The sequence below is a fragment of the Oncorhynchus masou genome, chromosome 24 (assembly GCF_036934945.1).
Source record: "Oncorhynchus masou masou isolate Uvic2021 chromosome 24, UVic_Omas_1.1, whole genome shotgun sequence".
NCBI classification, from domain to species: Eukaryota; Metazoa; Chordata; class Actinopteri; order Salmoniformes; family Salmonidae; genus Oncorhynchus; species Oncorhynchus masou.
The window spans coordinates 75378633-75396036 of NC_088235.1; the positions used below are offsets into that span (position 1 = coordinate 75378633).

Genomic DNA, 17404 nt, shown 5'->3' on the forward strand with positions numbered 1-17404 from the left:
AGATTGACGTGCATGTGACTGTCACTCGCCCTCCGTGTACATCTAAATGCAACACGTGCTGCTCTGTTCTGGACCAACTGCAATTTACCCATCTCCCTCTTTGCCGAACATGACCACACAACTGGGCAGTAGTAAAGGTGTGACAAAACTGGGGCCTTTAGGACCTGTCAAGAAAGCAGACCAACGCCTTATCATGGATAGACTTCTTCCCATTTTAGCAACCACTATGTTTGACTATGACAGCTTGCTATCTAGGGTTGCACCCAGCAGTTTAGTCTCCTTCACTTGCTCAATCGCCACATTAATTAATAATAGATCTAGATTTGGTTTAGGGCAGAGAATGCAAATCCATAACAGTTTTTTTCAGCAATAGGTTATGATCAATTCTTTCGAAAGCTGCACTGAAGTCTAACAAAACAGCTTCCCAATCTTCTTACTATCTATTTCTTTCAGCCAATCATCAGTCGTTTGTGTCAGTGCCGAGCATGTTGAGTGGCCTTCCCTATACTGTAAGGATGCTGAAAATCTGTTTTGATTGTTTTCTGTAAAATACATTTGGTCAAACACTATTTTTTCCAAAGGTCTGCTAAGCACCGGTAACAGGCTGATTGATCAGCTGTTTGAACCATTAAATGGTGCTCTGCTATTCTTGGGCAGCAGAATGACCTTTGCCTCTTCAGGCCTGAGGGTCTCACTGTCTTCTAGGCTCATTGAAGATGTGGCAAACAGGACTCACAATATTTTCCGCTGCCAGCCTGAGCAATTTACCATCCAAGTTGTTGGCACCAGGTGGCATGTCATTTATGGATAGCAATAATTTGTTCCTCTTCCATACCCACTTTGTAGAACTCAAAACTACAGAGCTCTTGTTTCATTCTTTTGGTCCATTATGCATGAATATGAAGGCTCAGTGTTTGTTTGCTTGTCATGCATACATTTGCTAATCTTGTCAAAAAAAAAACGTATTAAAGTGGTTGGCAATATCAAAGGGTTTTGTTATTGACTTGCCATTTGCCCTAATGAAGGATGGAGCAGAGTTTTTTTAACCTAGAATTTAATTTCAGGTACGCCAGAGCTTTTCACTTTAATTATTTATGTACAGTACCAGTCAAAAGTTTGGACATACCTACTCATTCAAGTGTTTTTCTTTTCTTTATCTTTACAAAAAAAACTATGAAATAACATACGGATTCATAAAGTATTGAAAAAAAAAAAAGATATTTTATATGAGATTCTTCAAAGTAGCCACCTTTTGCCTTGATGACAGCTTTGCACTCTTAGCATTCTATCAACCAACTTCATGAGGTAGTCACCTGCAAGGCATTTCAATTAACAGATGTGCCCTATTAAAAGATAGAAAAGGAAAGAAATTCCACAAATTATGTTTGAGCCAATCGGTTGTGTTGTGACAAGCTACGAGTGGAATACAGAAGATAGCCCTATTTGGTAAAAAACCAAGTCCATATTACAGCAAGAACAGCTCAAATAAGCAAAGAGAAACAACAGTCCATCATTACTTAAGACAGGAAGATCAGTCAATCTGGAAACTTTCAGGGTAGCCTAGTGGTTAGAGCATTGGACTAGTAACCTCTCTGGAGAGACCTTAAAATAGCTGTTTAGCAACACTCCCTATCCAACCTGACAGAGCTTGAGAGGATCTGTAGAGAAGAATGGGAGAAACTCCCCAAATACAGGTGTGCCAAGTTTGTAGCATCATACCCAAGAAGACTTGAGGCTGTAATCACTGCCAAAGGTGCTTCAACAAAGTACTGAGTAAATGGTCGGAATACTTTCCGAAGGCACTGTTTATTATGATCCCTACATTCAATGGGTTTGGATACTGCTTAAGAGCAGATTTATGCAGCATTAGTAAAGATGTGATCAATGCACGTGGATGATTTCGTTCTTTTTCTGTTTGTAAATACCCTGGTAGGTTGACTGATAACCTGAACCAGATTGCAAGTATCGGTTACAGCTTGAAGCTTCTTTATTAAATGTATTTTTACATTTATTGAATATTCGAAACGTACAATATACTTGCAGTGAAGCCACTCAACATCCACATCATACCAGTCATCCAACAGACTCCCATTCAGAGCGATACACAGAAGCATCCAGGGTCAATGCCCTGGTCAAGGGCACATTGACCGATCTACCACCAGGCCAAAAAACGTGAACCTGAACCCTCCAAGTTCCCCAATAGCTGTCCCTCAACCATTCAAGACCTCTCCCACAAGAATAAAAAATTTCAATTATTCCCCACCCTCAAGAACCCCCACCTCAATGCACCAACAACCAAGAGAATGAACTAAAGAGAAAAAAGGAAAAGACAGAAGAAAACAGCAAACAATGCAAAAAAGCTTATTTTTGAGTGGATAGCTTGATGACAAGCAGTCAATATTTAGGTTACCCAGAAAATATACCTTTTCTGTTGATATAACATTAACATTTCACACGCATAGTCCAAATACTGACTTTTAGCACTTTGTGGACTATAATAACTTCCTATGAGAAAATTACAAAAATTAATTTGTTGCGGAAACTTCCTGCTAGTTTGTGACAAATTTCCTGCAAACTAAATAGTGTGCCACAAAATGTTGCCATACTGTAAGTTTGCAAATGTTTGACGCTAATGGTGAGTATGCAGCAAACCTGGCAGAGAATTCTTTCAAGATTCAATTTTAATCTGTGGCAACAAGTTCCAAAACCCGTAACCATTGATGACAAATCCGGGGGATTAGAAACATCTTTTGAAAAATGGAAACCACGCTATCTAGCTACAGTACCTACCTACAAATGCTGTCCGGTGAGTGTCTAACTTATTAATTAAACGTCCTAATAAACTTTAACATTTTATTAGCTAAATGATGCCTAGATAGCAATGTCATGTTTTATGGGATAGAGTGAAACATTTTTTGTTGATACCAATTTCAATCTGTCAGCACCACTTACTGGCTAGCGTTTAGCTAGCTAATGTTAGCTATCATATTTTTGCACAATTAATGTGATAGGTAGCTACCAAACTGATTTGCCTAAACACATATTTATTTGTGGATACATTGCAGTCTGAATACCAATATCCATGTCAAAATGCTAGTGTCATGGTTCAGTAGAATGTTCGCTAGCACAACAACTAAGGTAGCAACAATATGAGTTGATATGAGGTCAAAGCAAAACTTCACTTTTGCAGATGGATGCCCTTCCCCTACCTGTGGTGTTGGAGGAGGCTGGGAGGAGGATGCATCAACACCCTGGAAGTAGTTTGTGGTGCACTCATAATACGCTCATTTATTGCTCCAAAAAAGTGTGGTCTTCAAGATTGATAAGGTAAGAAATTAATGTATTCTCAAATGTAAACCATACATTAATTATTTAACAATTCAACCTTTTTATTGCTAGTACTAGCAAAGTCATCTTGGTCATGTTGTTTGTTCTCTCATTCTCGAAGCAATCAGTTACAAGGGAAAAATACAGATTGAGGCCTTACAAACTGAGGACAGGGAAATGTGTGTGCACCAGACTGGTCAAGGCTTCTTGTATGCATGGCTTTGAGATTTAAGTAACACTCAAAAAAATGCTGGGTTGCTTATTTGACCCAATTACTGGGTTGCAGCCATTGGGTCAATAGTTGGGTTGTTTTCTGTAAAAACAGTAAGGTTGGGTTGTTGGTGCTGGGTTATTAAGGTGGAGTTTTTTTTTTACATGCATCCCAGCAAAGCCACTACACAACACTAAACAATGCATTATTATTTATATTATTTGACCCAACTAATGGGTTAATTCTCCCACCACCAGCGCATGAAGTCCACCAGAACATGAGCAACTGTCTTCTAGTGCGACTTAATGACTGACTGAGTGGAAAATGAGTCATGTTAGACTAACCTAAGGGTGTTCTGACAGACTGAAAACGGTAAGTAACAATCGTTACGAATTTTGAATTTGATGGTCAGTCAGGTTAATTAGGTTGTCCTATCATAATTATTTAGCTAGCTAATGTTAGAAATTGTCTAGTTAGTGCTCAATCTATGCTAATTCTGCTGCCTGTGGTTACGTTTACTAACTAGCTAATGTTTAACCCCGCGACCATGCTCGCGATGTTAGGTTACTGGAGTGTTGTCACAGAATATAACTAAATGTACTTTTTTTGTTGATGTTTGGCTAGCTAGCTAACTATATCAGTAATTGTAGCTTAGCTAGCTAAGTCTGACACTGTTTCTGGACTGTGTCGTATACTGATTCACTCACTAACGTTAACTTATTATGGCTGGCTAGCTAAGTTATCATAGCTAGACATGACTTATTCTCTGTCTGGGTTAATTTAACCAAGCTATTTGGCAGGTTTATCTCATGCTTGCATGGTGATTGAGTTAGCTAGCATTACTGTACTGGTTTTCAATGGTTTCTAACAGTGGCAGCTTTAGTTGTGCAAATTATTTTAGCTATCTAATGTTAGAATTGACCTTAAATTTCATGTAGCCAAGTTAGTATGAATCCTTTTTGGGATAGGGGGCAGCATTTTCACTTTTGGATGAATAGCGTGCCCAAAGTGAACTGCCTCCTACTCTGTCCCAGATGCTAATATATGCATATTATTAGTAGTATTGGATAGATAACTCTGAAGTTTCTAAAACTGTTTGAATGATGTCTGTGGGTATAACAGAACTCATATAGCAGGCGAAAACCTGAGAAAAATCTGAGGTTTGTAGTTTTTCAAAGCTTGGCCTACCGAATACACTGTCTATGGAGTCAAGTTTCACTTCCTACGGCTTCCACTAGATGTCAACCGTCTTTAGAAACTTTAGAATTCTACTATAAAGGAGGGGCTCATGAGACCTGTTTGAGTCAGTGGTCTGGCAGAGTGCCTTGGTCTCATGACGCGCAGTCACGAGAGAGTTAGCTCTCGTTCCAGTGCTTTTCTTCAGACATAGGAATTCTCCGGTTGGAACCTTATTGATGATTCATGTTAAAAACATCCTAAAGATTGATTCCATACATCGTTTGACTTGTTTCTACGACTTGTAACGGAACTTTTCGAGTTTTTGTCTGGACGAAGTGCTCACACCTCATGAAGATGGATTACTGGGCTGAACACGCTAACAACAAGGGGCTATTTGGGCATAAATGATGGACTTTATGGAACAAATCAATAATTTATTGTCGAACTGGGATTCCTGGGAGTGGCTTCTGATGAAGATCATCAAAGGTAAGTGAATATTTCTGGTGTAATTTTTAACTTCTGTTGACTCCAAAATGACGGATATTTCTCTGGCTAAATTGGGCTCTGAGCGCCGTTCTCAGATTATGCTTTTTCCGTAATGCTTTTTTAAAATCTGACACAGCGGTTGCATTAAGGAGAAGTCTATCTTTAATTCTGTGAATAACACTTGTATCTTTTATCAATGTTTATTATGAGTATTTCTGCAATATCACCGGATGTTTTGGAATCAAAACATTACTGCATGTAACGCGGCAATGTAAACTGAGATTTGTGGATATAAATATGCACATTATCAAACAAAACATACATGTAGTGTGTAACATGATGTCCTATGAATGTCATCTGATGAAGATCAAAGTTTAGTGATTAATTGTATCTATATTCTCCTATGTTTGGCTGGAAAGATGGCTGTGTGTTTTTTTTGACTTGGCAGTGATCTAACAATCATATGTTGTGCTTTCGTGTGTAAAGCATTTTTGAAATCAGACACGATGGGTAGATTAACAAGAAGTTTCTTTAATTTGCTGTATTGGACTTGTAATGTGTGAAAGTTACATATTTCCCAAAAAATATTTTAGAATTTCGCACGCTGCCTTTTCAGCGGAATGTTGTCGAGGGGTTCTGCTAGCGGAACGCCTGCCCTAGAAAGGTTAAAGCAGAAAATGAAAGACTAACGCAGTGAGTATTCTGTAGACGCCACCTTTTTTTATACATAAGTGGAGGTCCTCGGCACACACGTGAATACATAGGACTGTAGACACATAAAGTGACACATCAAGCTTGAGCAGTAGCCAGATCTTGCTAGGTACATGTTGTTTATTTTGAAAAACATTGTCAAATGCAATCCAAGTTGCAGAGTACTTGAAATAGACCACAATCCAGAGGGCTCAGAGGACCAGTCAGAATGGTGCCAAGACAGTTGAGATAGCCCGAGAGCATCCTCGTCTGCTGGATAGTGCCCCACAGTGGAGGTGTCATAATACCTATAAAATCTAGCGGTTAAACAAGGAAATGGTTCCAATCGTTTTTCCACCATTTCATTTTCCGATAGGGTATTTTAGAAACACCTAAAATAAGCGCTGTGTTTTGTGTGGGCTTACTCTTGCGTGACATTTTGATAACTATGTAAATCTTTCTTGGCCAAAGTGACTTATCAATATATTCTTCTCTATTTACTCCAATTCTAAAATGTTAATTAGCATCAAAGTAGATGTCAGGCAAGACTACAAATCCCTGCAAGCTCCTCCACATTTCTATCTGACATATTTGCAAACCAGTATTGTAGTTCTCTTTATAATAGCCACATTAGCAGCTAATTAGCGTTTCCTTTTTAGGGAGTAAATAGTCACCTTGTCCTAGAGAGATTTACATGGTTATCAAAACGTCACGCCAGGGTAAGCCTACACAAAGCACCGCCCTTATTTTAAGTGTTTCTAAAATCCCTTATGGGGAAAAATGAAAGGTGGAAAAAACGATTGGAACCATTTCCTTGTTTGACCACTAGGTTTTATTGGTATTATGACACCTCCACTGTGGGGTTCTATCCAGTAGACTAGGATACTCTTGGACTCTCGACTGTCCCCATTCTTGGATTGCGGTCTATTTCATGTATTCCGCTGCTTGGTTTTCCGGCCGGATGTTGATCTTCACTCGGTCATCTGGGCTGCTCACATTTGACAGTGTATTGAGCACAAACTATTCAATTAATTCTAAATTAAATTAATTGTGCAATAAGATTTGATTGGTTCTCTCAAATGTTTTTTTTCCTCAGGTTGAGATCTCTCAGACCTCTCCATTGTTTGGATTTGAAAATCCAACCATTGTTATAGAATGGGGCAGCGCTCGGGGGCCGACTGTGGCTGTTGGTGTTTGTGTGAGAAAGACACAGTGGAGAGCCAATAAGTACAATCACAACTCCCTTCATTATTGACGCATTGTGCCGACAACATCAAAGAGCCATTCCAGACTGAGGTCAGGAGGACTTAGAGAGTTAAGTGTTAGCCAAGCTAATGACTAACTGCAATGGAAAAGAAATAGTTTGTCTGCTTTACTACAGATTGCCCAGGACTTTTCCGTTTTAAACCAAAACTGCTCGGGGAAACTCGCTGAGAACTGGATTGCGGTCTTAAAGGACAAAAAAACTTTGCTTCGACAGCTGAGAGAAGCAGGCCCAATATTTTCTCTTTGAATTGCAGGTATAGTTTGAAATAGCCCTGCTGGTGGAACCTCATATGCTCATTCATTGTTTTGTCTGAAATAATCAATTTATTCACTAAACATTCTTCTCTCCAGGTACACAATGTGACATCGCTTTAAGACTTTTGACAATGGTCCTCCCAACACCAGTCTACAAGATTGGCAGGATGAATTCTGACCCAGCTTCCAAAAGACCAGAAAATTCTTAATTGACTTGCAGCCTGTACGCGGATAGGCATATGGAGATTGTTGGAGAAATTAGATGATATCATTTGTAAACCTTGAATGACAGGAACAGCATTCCAAAATCGGTGAACTGCACACTCCAAGACATTGTGTAAATGAGCCTCAGCCCCAAATGAATGGAAAATGTAGGCATCAAACTAGGATCGGGTGTTTATATTGATGTGTAAATTGGTATATAGTCCATGATTTGTAAAAATCCTCATTCTAAAATCGAGTGATTTCTATCTGACAGGTTGGGACCAACATGGCGATGACCAAAACCCTATCCATTTATGTTGGCTCTTGGGGACTGCTCACAGGTGTTTTCGGCCATACGTGGACAGGCATTGGAGCAAGGGACATTGCTTGGGGCACTGGATTGTTTAGCTAAATATTTTTTTGTCTATGGAACATTTCTGAGATCTTTTATTTCGACTCATGAAACCGACACTTTACATGTTGCATCTATATTTTTGTTCAGTGCTCTGGCACTGTCTGGGAGACATACATTTGAAGTCGGAAGTTAACATACACCTTAGCCAAATACATTTAAACTCAGTTTCACAATTCCTAGTAAATATTCCCTGTTTTAGGTCAGTTAGGATCACCACTTTATTTTAAGAATGTGAAATGTCAGAATAATAGTAGAGAGAATGATTTCTTTCATCACATTCCCAGTGGGTCAGAAGTTCACATACACTCAATTAGTATTTGGTAGAATTGCCTTTAAATTCTTTAACTTGGGTCAAACGTTTTGGGTAGCCTTCCACAAGCATCCCACAATAAGTTGGGTGAATTTTGGCCCATTCCTCCAGACAGAGCTGGTGTAACTGAGTCAGGTTTATAGGCCTCCTTGCTCGCACACGCTTTTTCAGATCTACCCACACATTTTCTATAGGATTGAGGTCAGGGCTTTGTGATGGCCACTCCAATACCTTGACTTTGTTGTCCTTAAGCCATTTTGCCACAACTTTGGAAGTATGCTTGGGGTCATTGTCCATTTGGAAGACCCATTTGCGTCCAAGCTTTAACTTCCTGACTGATGTCTTGAGATGTTGCTTCAATATATCCACATAATTGTCCTCCTCATGATGCCATCTATTTTGTGAAGTGCACCAATCCCTCCTGCAGCAAAGCACCCCCACAACATGATGCTGCCACCCCCGTGCTTCCTGGTTGAGATGGTGTTCTTCGGTATGCAAGCCTCCCCCTTTTATGGCCAAACAGTTCTATTTTTGTTTTATCAGACCAGAGGACATTTCCTCAAAAAGTATGATCTTTGTCCCCATGTACAGTTGCAAACCGTAGTATGGCTTTTTTATCGTGGTTTTGGAGCAGTGGCTTCATCCTTGCTGAGGGGCCTTTCAGGTTATGTCGATATAGGACCTGTTTTACTGTGGATATAGATACTTTTGTATTGTTTCTTCCAGCATCTTCACAAGTTCCTTTGCTGTTGTTTTTGGGATTTATTGACACTTTTCGCACCAAAGTACATTAATCTCTAGGAGACAGGACGTGTCTCCTTCCTGAGAGGTATGACGGCTGCATGGTTCCATGGTATTTATACTTGCGTACTATTGTTTGTACAGATGAACGTGGTACCTTCAGGCGTTTAGAAATTGCTCCCAAGGATGAACCAGACTTGTGGAGGTCTACAATTTTTGGCTGATTTCTTGACTCAAATGATGTCATTTAGCCTTTCAGAAGCTTCTAAATCCATGACATCACTATCTGGAATTTTCCAAGCTATTTAAAAGCACAGTCAACTTAGTGTATGTAAACTTCTGACCCACTGGAATTGTGATACAGTGAATTATAAGTTAAATAATCTGTCTGTAAACAATTGTTGGCAAAATTACTAGATGTCCAAACCGACTTGCCAAAACTATAGTTTTTTAACAAGAAATTTGTGGAGTGGTTGAAAAACAAGTTTTAATGACTCCAACCTAAGTGTATGTAAACTTCCGACTTCAACTGTAAATAAGCAAGTTTAATTTTGTCTGGCTTAGTATTCCAAATAAAATAACATTTTTCTCTCATATGATTTAAAAAAGTAAATGTGATGTTTCCACAAATAGACAAGTATTTACCTCTCCATGGTTGCAGAATCTTGTCTATTTTTGCAAACTTTCTATTGAAATTGATTGTGGTAAGTTCATTTATCTTTTTTTGAGCTATGAATACTAAGTATGTCTACTTCACCATCCGCCCATTTTATTGGTAAACTACAAGGTAGTGTAAACACTCTTTTAATGATCCAAGACGTAATATGGTACACTTGTCATAATTGGGTTTTAGTCCAGAGAGGCTAGAAAAGTGATCAAGATCTTCAATGATGATGTGCAGGGATCCAGATTACAGACTTTAGATCCAACAAGAACATCAAGGGGTTAGAAATCCAGGGGATAAAAACAATAGTGTCAATGTATGCCGATGACTCAACATTTGTCTTATTTAATAGCTAGCATTTGAATAGCCATAATAAATAGATATGGAGACAGCCTTGTTTTACTCCTCTGTAAAAGCTCAATACGTTCTGACGAGTAACCATTATTTACTGTTTTACACCTGGGGTTGCTGTACATAACTTTAACCCATTGTGTAAGAGATTCACCGAAATTAAAGTAATCCAGGCATTTATATAGAAATTAGAGTCGTACTTTATCAAACGCCTTTTCAAAATCTGCTATGAAGACCAGGCCTGGTGTCTTTTGATGTTTCATAATGTTCAATTGTTTCAAGTAATGTACATTATCTACAATATATCTTCCATGTAAAACAACATCTGGTAAAACCTTTTTTTATTCTATGTGCTATGCATTTGGTCAGGATTTCTGCATCACAACATTGAAGTATAAGAATCCTTAAATGAATTAATCTTTATACTTTATACCACCTGGCTCCTTCCTGTTTCAGTAGTATTTAAATCAGACCTTCTTGTTGAGTACCTGAAAGTCTACCACTTTTATAGGAGTAATAACAACATGCTAATAATGGATCTTTGAGTACATCAAAGAAGGTCTGATATACCTCTACTGGTATACCATTGAGCCCTGGTGTTTTTCCAGACTGAAAAGATTGAATTGCTTCAAAAAGTTCCTCCTCTGTATGTAAGTCTTGGCTGATTGTTTTTTGATTTTCTCATGATATCAAGCAAAGAGGCACTGAGTTTGAAGGTAGGTCTTGAAATACATCCACAGGTACACCTCCAATTGACTCAAATTATGTCAATTAGCCTATCAGGAGCATCTAAAGCCATGACTTAATTATCTGGAATTTTCCACGCTGTTTAAAGGCACAGTCAATTTAGTGTATGTAAACTTCTGACCCACTGGAATTGTGATTAAGTGAAATAATCTGTCTGTAAAAAATTGTTTGACAAATTGCTTCTGTCATGCACAAAGAAGATGTCCTAACCGACTTTCCAAATCTATAGTTTGTTAACAAGAAATTTGTGGAGTGGTTGAAAAACAAGTTTTAATGACTCCAACCTAAGTGTATGTAAACTTCTGACTTCAGCTGGGTCTGTGTTAATACAACTTACGACAGTGTCACACGCTCTCATGCTTTGTTTTTATCAGATTGCAATCTGAGTGTGAACATCAAGTTCAGCTGAGGCTTTAGTCTGATGTTTGTACTGTTGGGTTCATGAAATAATATAAATCCATTTGAAGATTTCATAAGATAGGAAATAACACATAAACAATATGGATTTGTTTCGGGTGCTATTTACATTTTTTAAAATATATTCTTGTACTTTGTGGACAATTGTCTGACGTGATGTATGTTCCGAAATGCAGGCAATACAAATTAATTATTTGAAATCCAACATTTTATCTTGATTGTGTGTAGGAAAAGGAAGAGGATGGGATGGTAGGGAAGACAAAAATATACAGTTGAAGTCGGAAGTTTACATACGCTTAGGTTGGAGTCATTAAAACTTGTTTTCGAGTTTTGCAGAGTTGCAAAGAAAAAGCCATATCTCAGACTGGCCAATAAAAATAAAAAATTAAGATGGGCAAAAAAACAGACACTGGACAGAGGAACTCTGCCTAGAAGGCCAGCATCCAAGAGTCTCCTCTTCACTGTTGACGTTGAGACTGGTGTTTTGCGGGTCCTATTTCATGAAGCTGCCAGTTGAGGACTTGAGGCTTCTGTTTCTCAAACTAGACACTAATGTCACTTGTCCTCTTGCTCAGTTGTGCACCCGGGCCTCCCATTCCTCTTTCTAGTCTGGTTAGGGCCAGTTTGCGCTGTTCTGTGAAGGGAGTAGTACACAGCGTTGTACGAGATCTTCAGTTTCTTGGCAATTTCCCGCATGGAATAGCCTTCATTTCTCAGAAGAAGAATAGACTGATACGTTTCTATTCATTTTAATTGCAACCAATCTCAACTTCTCAAAGCAAGAATATACTGAATTAGACATATCTATGTATTTCCCCTCCGTATGTTCCCTTTTTGCAACCACAGGCTCAAAATAACACCAGGTAAAAATATATCCAGATGGCGCAGTAGAAATGGAATAGTATATTCTGGCAGGCTACTTCACACCAGCCAATTTAACCCATGCACTGTTTAGCACAGGAGGTTGGTGGCACCTTAATTGGGGAGGAGGGGCTCATAGTATTGGCTGGAACGGAATAAATGGAATTGTATCAAACTCATCAAACACATATTAAATATGAATTACCGCTTTAAAGCTGCAATATGTAATTTTTTGGACACATTTCTTTTATCTAAATGGGTACACCACAAACTCACACAGATGGCTTGACTTCACTTTGAAACCCTTCATTGATGGGAAACTTGATTAATGCCAGGCTTAAGGCAGTTAACCACTCAGGCCTCAGGTGTTAACAACAAGGAAGAAATCCATACTCGTCTGGTCTCTGTATTGTCACTCCTTAGAACACAAGGAGACCAGTCAAGCATGGTTTGGGTTAGTGCACTCAATAATTAGGAAATATATGTATTGAGTCCACTTTGTCACTCTGGTAATTGTGTTTTTGGCATTGGGTGAAGATGTGTTCATGTGCGAGGCTTTTTGTGTTGAACTTATGTCACACTTTTGAAGTGGTCTGACACATCACATCAACTCATTCTCTGAGCCTTGTTGTCCCACATGTATACACAGAGGCCTGTTACATTCACTGGTTCCAGTTGATACATTTAACCCTTGCAGTCATTGCCCTGTTGTGAGAATCCATTGTTTAGTGTCTGAGTGTCGTCATGCTATTTGTCAGGACGCTGTAACCTAGCTGCGGAAGATCTTACATTGAGAATTGTATTACTTTGTGGTCCAAAGAAATTACATTTGAGCTTTTCATAAGTTTTAGCTTCTCATAAATGCAACAACATTGTGATATCCTGGACAAGGTATTACTTCTGTCTCAAGTTTTCCCGCCACATGTAGATGTTCATAGAGTTCTCAAATTCCCTTCATATTTTACTCAACAATAAAAGAAAAATCTAAGTGATTGCTTTTCCTGAAACTTAGCTAAATAATATCCCTTGCGGACAGAAATGTCAATAGAAATATGTCAAAAAAATCCTTTCTAAAATGATTTTATAATTGATCAGAATACCTGTCCTCTGATTGTATTTTGTTTCCTCCACAGAGTCTGAGGGACTCTCTACCCACGGCCAACCTCAGCTATGCAGTGCGGCGGCGTTTCTCAGGGACAATACTGCTGCCCCCACTGTCTCGGCGCCACTCCACCCACACCCAGGACCACCGCAGGCTGCTGGACCTGGAGGCCCTCTACAGGAATACCCTTGCCAGCGTGGCTGCCACGAGCCTGGAGACCATCAACAACTCCAAGTCAGTGGAGCAGCTTGTTACTCTTTCAACTAAATCAAATCAAATCATCAAATCAAATCAAATTCTATTTGTCACATACACATGGTTAGCAGATGTTAATGCGAGTGTAGCGAAATGCTTGTGCTTCTAGTTCCGACAATGCAGTAATAACCAACAAGTAATCTAACTAACAATTCCTAAACTACTGTCTTATACACAGTGTAAGGGGATAAAGAATATGTACATAAGGATATATGAATGAGGGATGGTACAGAGCAGCATAGGCAAGATACAGTAGATGGTATCGAGTACAGTATATACATATGAGATGAGTATGTAAACAAAGTGGCATAGTTAAAGTGGCTAGTGATACATGTATTACATAAGGATGCAGTCGATGATATAGAGTACAGTATATACGTATGCATATGAGATGAATAATGTAGGGTAAGTAACATTATATAAGGTAGCATTGTTTAAAGTGGCTAGTGATATATTCACATCATTTCCCATCAATTCCCATTATTAAAGTGGCTGGAGTTGAGTCAGTGTCAGTGTGTTGGCAGCAGCCACTCAATGTTAGTGGTGGATGTTTAACAGTCTGATGGCCTTGAGATAGAAGCTGTTTTTCAGTCTCTCGGTCCCAGCTTTGATGCACCTGTACTGACCTCGCCTTCTGGATGATAGCGGGGTGAACAGGCAGTGGCTCGGGTAGTTGATGTCCTTGATGATCTTTATGGCCTTCCTGTAACATCGGGTGGTGTAGGTGTCCTGGAGGGCAGGTAGTTTGCCCCCGGTGATGCGTTGTGCAGACCTCACTACCCTCTGGAGAGCCTTACGGTTGAGGGCGGAGCAGTTGCCGTACCAGGCGGTGATACAGCCCGCCAGGATGCTCTCGATTGTGCATCTGTAGAAGTTTGTGAGTGCTTTTGGTGACAAGCAAAAAATTTTCAGCCTCCTGAGGTTGAAGAGGCGCTGCTGCGCCTTCTTCACGATGCTGTCTGTGTGAGTGGACCAATTCAGTTTGTCTGTGATGTGTATGCCGAGGAACTTAAAACTTGCTACTCTCTCCACTACTGTTCCATCGATGTGGAACACCCCTCTGCTGTTTCCTGAAGTCCACAATCATCTCCTTAGTTTTGTTGACGTTGAGTGTGAGGTTATTTTCCTGACACCACACTCCGAGGGCCCTCACCTCCTCCCTGTAGGCCGTCTCGTCGTTGTTGGTAATCAAGCCTACCACTGTTGTGTCATCCGCAAACTTGATGATTGAGTTGGAGGCGTGCGTGGCCACGCAGTCGTGGGTGAACAGGGAGTACAGGAGAGGGCTCAGAACGCACCCTTGTGGGGCCCCAGTGTTGAGGATCAGCGGGGAGGAGATGTTGTTACCTACCCTCACCACCTGGGGGCGGCCCGTCAGGAAGTCCAGTACCCAGTTGCACAGGGCGGGGTCGAGACCCAGGGTCTCGAGCTTGATGACGAGCTTGGAGGGTACTATGGTGTTGAATGCCGAGCTGTAGTCGATGAACAGCATTCTCACATAGGTATTCCTCTTGTCCAGATGGGTTAGGGCAGTGTGCAGTGTGGTTGAGATTGCATCGTCTGTGGACCTATTTGAGCGGTAAGCAAATTGGAGTGGGTCTAGGGTGTCAGGTAGGGTGGAGGTGATATGGTCCTTGACTAGTCTCTCAAAGCACTTCATGATGACGGAAGTGAGTGCTACGGGGCGGTAGTCGTTTAGCTCAGTTACCTTAGCTTTCTTGGGAACAGGAACAATGGTGGCCCTCTTGAAGCATGTGGGAACAGCAGACTGGTATAGGGATTGATTGAATATGTCCGTAAACACACCAGCCAGCTGGTCTGCGCATGCTCTGAGGGCGCGGCTGGGGATGCCGTCTGGGCCTGCAGCCTTGCGAGGGTTAACACGTTTAAATGTTTTACTCACCTCGGCTGCAGTGAAGGAGAGACCGCATTTTTCCGTTGCAGGCAGTGTCAGTGGCACTGTATTGTCCTCAAAGCGGGCAAAAAAGTTATTTAGTCTGCCTGGGAGCAAGACATCCTGGTCCGTGACTGGGCTGGATTTCTTCCTGTAGTCCGTGATTGACTGTAGACCCTGCCACATGCCTCTTGTGTCTGAGCCGTTGAATTGGGATTCTACTTTGTCTCTGTACTGACGCTTAGCTTGTTTGATAGCCTTACGGAGGGAATAGCTGCATTGTTTGTATTCAGTCATGTTACCAGACACCTTGTCCTGATTGAAAGCAGTGGTTTGCGCTTTCAGTTTCACGCGAATGCTGCCATCAATCCAAGGTTTCTGGTTAGGGGATGTTTTAATCGTTGCTATGGGAACGACATCTTCAACGCACGTTCTAATGAACTCGCACACCGAATCAGCGTATTCGTCAATGTTGTTATCTGACGCAATACGAAACATGTCCCAGTCCACGTGATGGAAGCAGTCTTGGAGTGTGGAGTCAGCTTGGTCGGACCAGCGTTGGACAGACCTCAGCGTGGGAGCTTCTTTTTTTTAGCTTTTGTCTGTAGGCAGGTATCAGCAAAATGGAGTCGTGGTCAGCTTTTCCGAAAGGGGGGCGGGGCAGGGCCTTATATGCGTCGCGGAAGTTAGAGTAACAGTGATCCAAGGTTTTTCCGCCCCTGGTTGCGCAATCGATATGCTGATAAAATTTAGGGAGTCTTGTTTTCAGATTAGCCTTGTTAAAATCCCCAACAACAATGAATGCAGCCTCCGGATAAATGGTTTCCGGTTTGCAAAGAGTTAAATAAAGTTTGTTCAGAGCCATCGATGTGTCTGCTTGGGGGGGGATATATACGGCTGTGATTATAATCGAAGAGAATTCTCTTGGTAGATAATGCGGTCTACATTTGATTGTGAGGAATTCTAAATCAGGTGAACAGAAGAATTTGAGTTCCTGTATGTTTCTATGTCTCTATAATGCTCTGTCTCTTTCCATCTCTTTGTTTTTCGTTCTCTCTCATTTCATTAGAAACACTCGCTCTGTCGAGAGCTGCCTCTCTTTATTTCTCACTCTGTCACTCGGGTACTCACAATCTCAGGGTTGGGTAGTTAACTTTATAAATGTAATCCGTTAGTTGCTAGTTACCTGTCCAGAATTGTAATGTAACTTTTTGATTGTCAAACTCAGTATTGTAATTTGCTTATTTTCAGTTAATTTTAGATTACTTTCCCATTAAGAGTCATTAGAAGAAGACAAACATGAATATTACCAATTGAATGACATCTATTGCAGGATAAATCGATGTTAGAGTTTACTGGCCATAAATTGATGTTGCATTTTACTTTATGGGTTGGTTATGTAGGCTTCTTTTAACCAATTGCTTTCTACTACAGATAATTATATTAATTGTTATATATTTACATTAAAAGCTAAGTCTGTCAGATTTCCAGTCATTCCAATTAATTTAATACCCCTTGATCTTCAAGAATAGGAATTGGAAATATGGAAGTAAAGATTAGACATTGTTCTACCTGGGCATAACCCCACAACTAAAGGACCTATTAGCCTACTCTGTTGTTTATGATTTAGTTGTCCAGGTGGTTTAGGGGCAGTGTGGAGTGCAATAGAGATTGCGTCACCTGTGGCTCTTGGATGATGGTGTTGATGTGAGCTATGACCAGCCTTTTAAAGCATCTCATGGCTACAGATGTGAGTGCTACGGGGTGATAGTCATTTAGATATTTTACCTTGGTGTACTGTTAATCCGTCAGAATGTTAACCTGTTTAAAGGTCATACTCACATCGGCTACGGAGAGCGTGATCATACAGTCGTCCGGAACAGCTGTTTGCTCTCATGCATGGTTCAGTATTTCTTGCCTTGAAGTGAGAATAGAAGACATTTAGGTCATCTGGCAGGCTCACATCACTTGGAAGCTCGTGGCTGGCTTTCCGTTTGTAATCGATGGTAGTTTGTAAGCCCTGACACGT

The 17404-nt window shown here is 40.4% G+C and overlaps 1 protein-coding gene across 1 annotated transcript in view; it reads left to right on the forward strand.

Annotated features, from left to right (window-relative positions):
- LOC135512648 (3',5'-cyclic-AMP phosphodiesterase 4D-like) overlaps positions 1–17404 on the forward strand; it is a 185056-nt gene that overhangs the window by 40510 nt on the left and 127142 nt on the right. The window contains exon 6 of the mRNA XM_064934884.1: positions 13258–13460. Within this exon, the coding sequence (XP_064790956.1) occupies positions 13258–13460 (203 nt within the window). The remainder of the gene's footprint in view (positions 1–13257; positions 13461–17404) is intronic.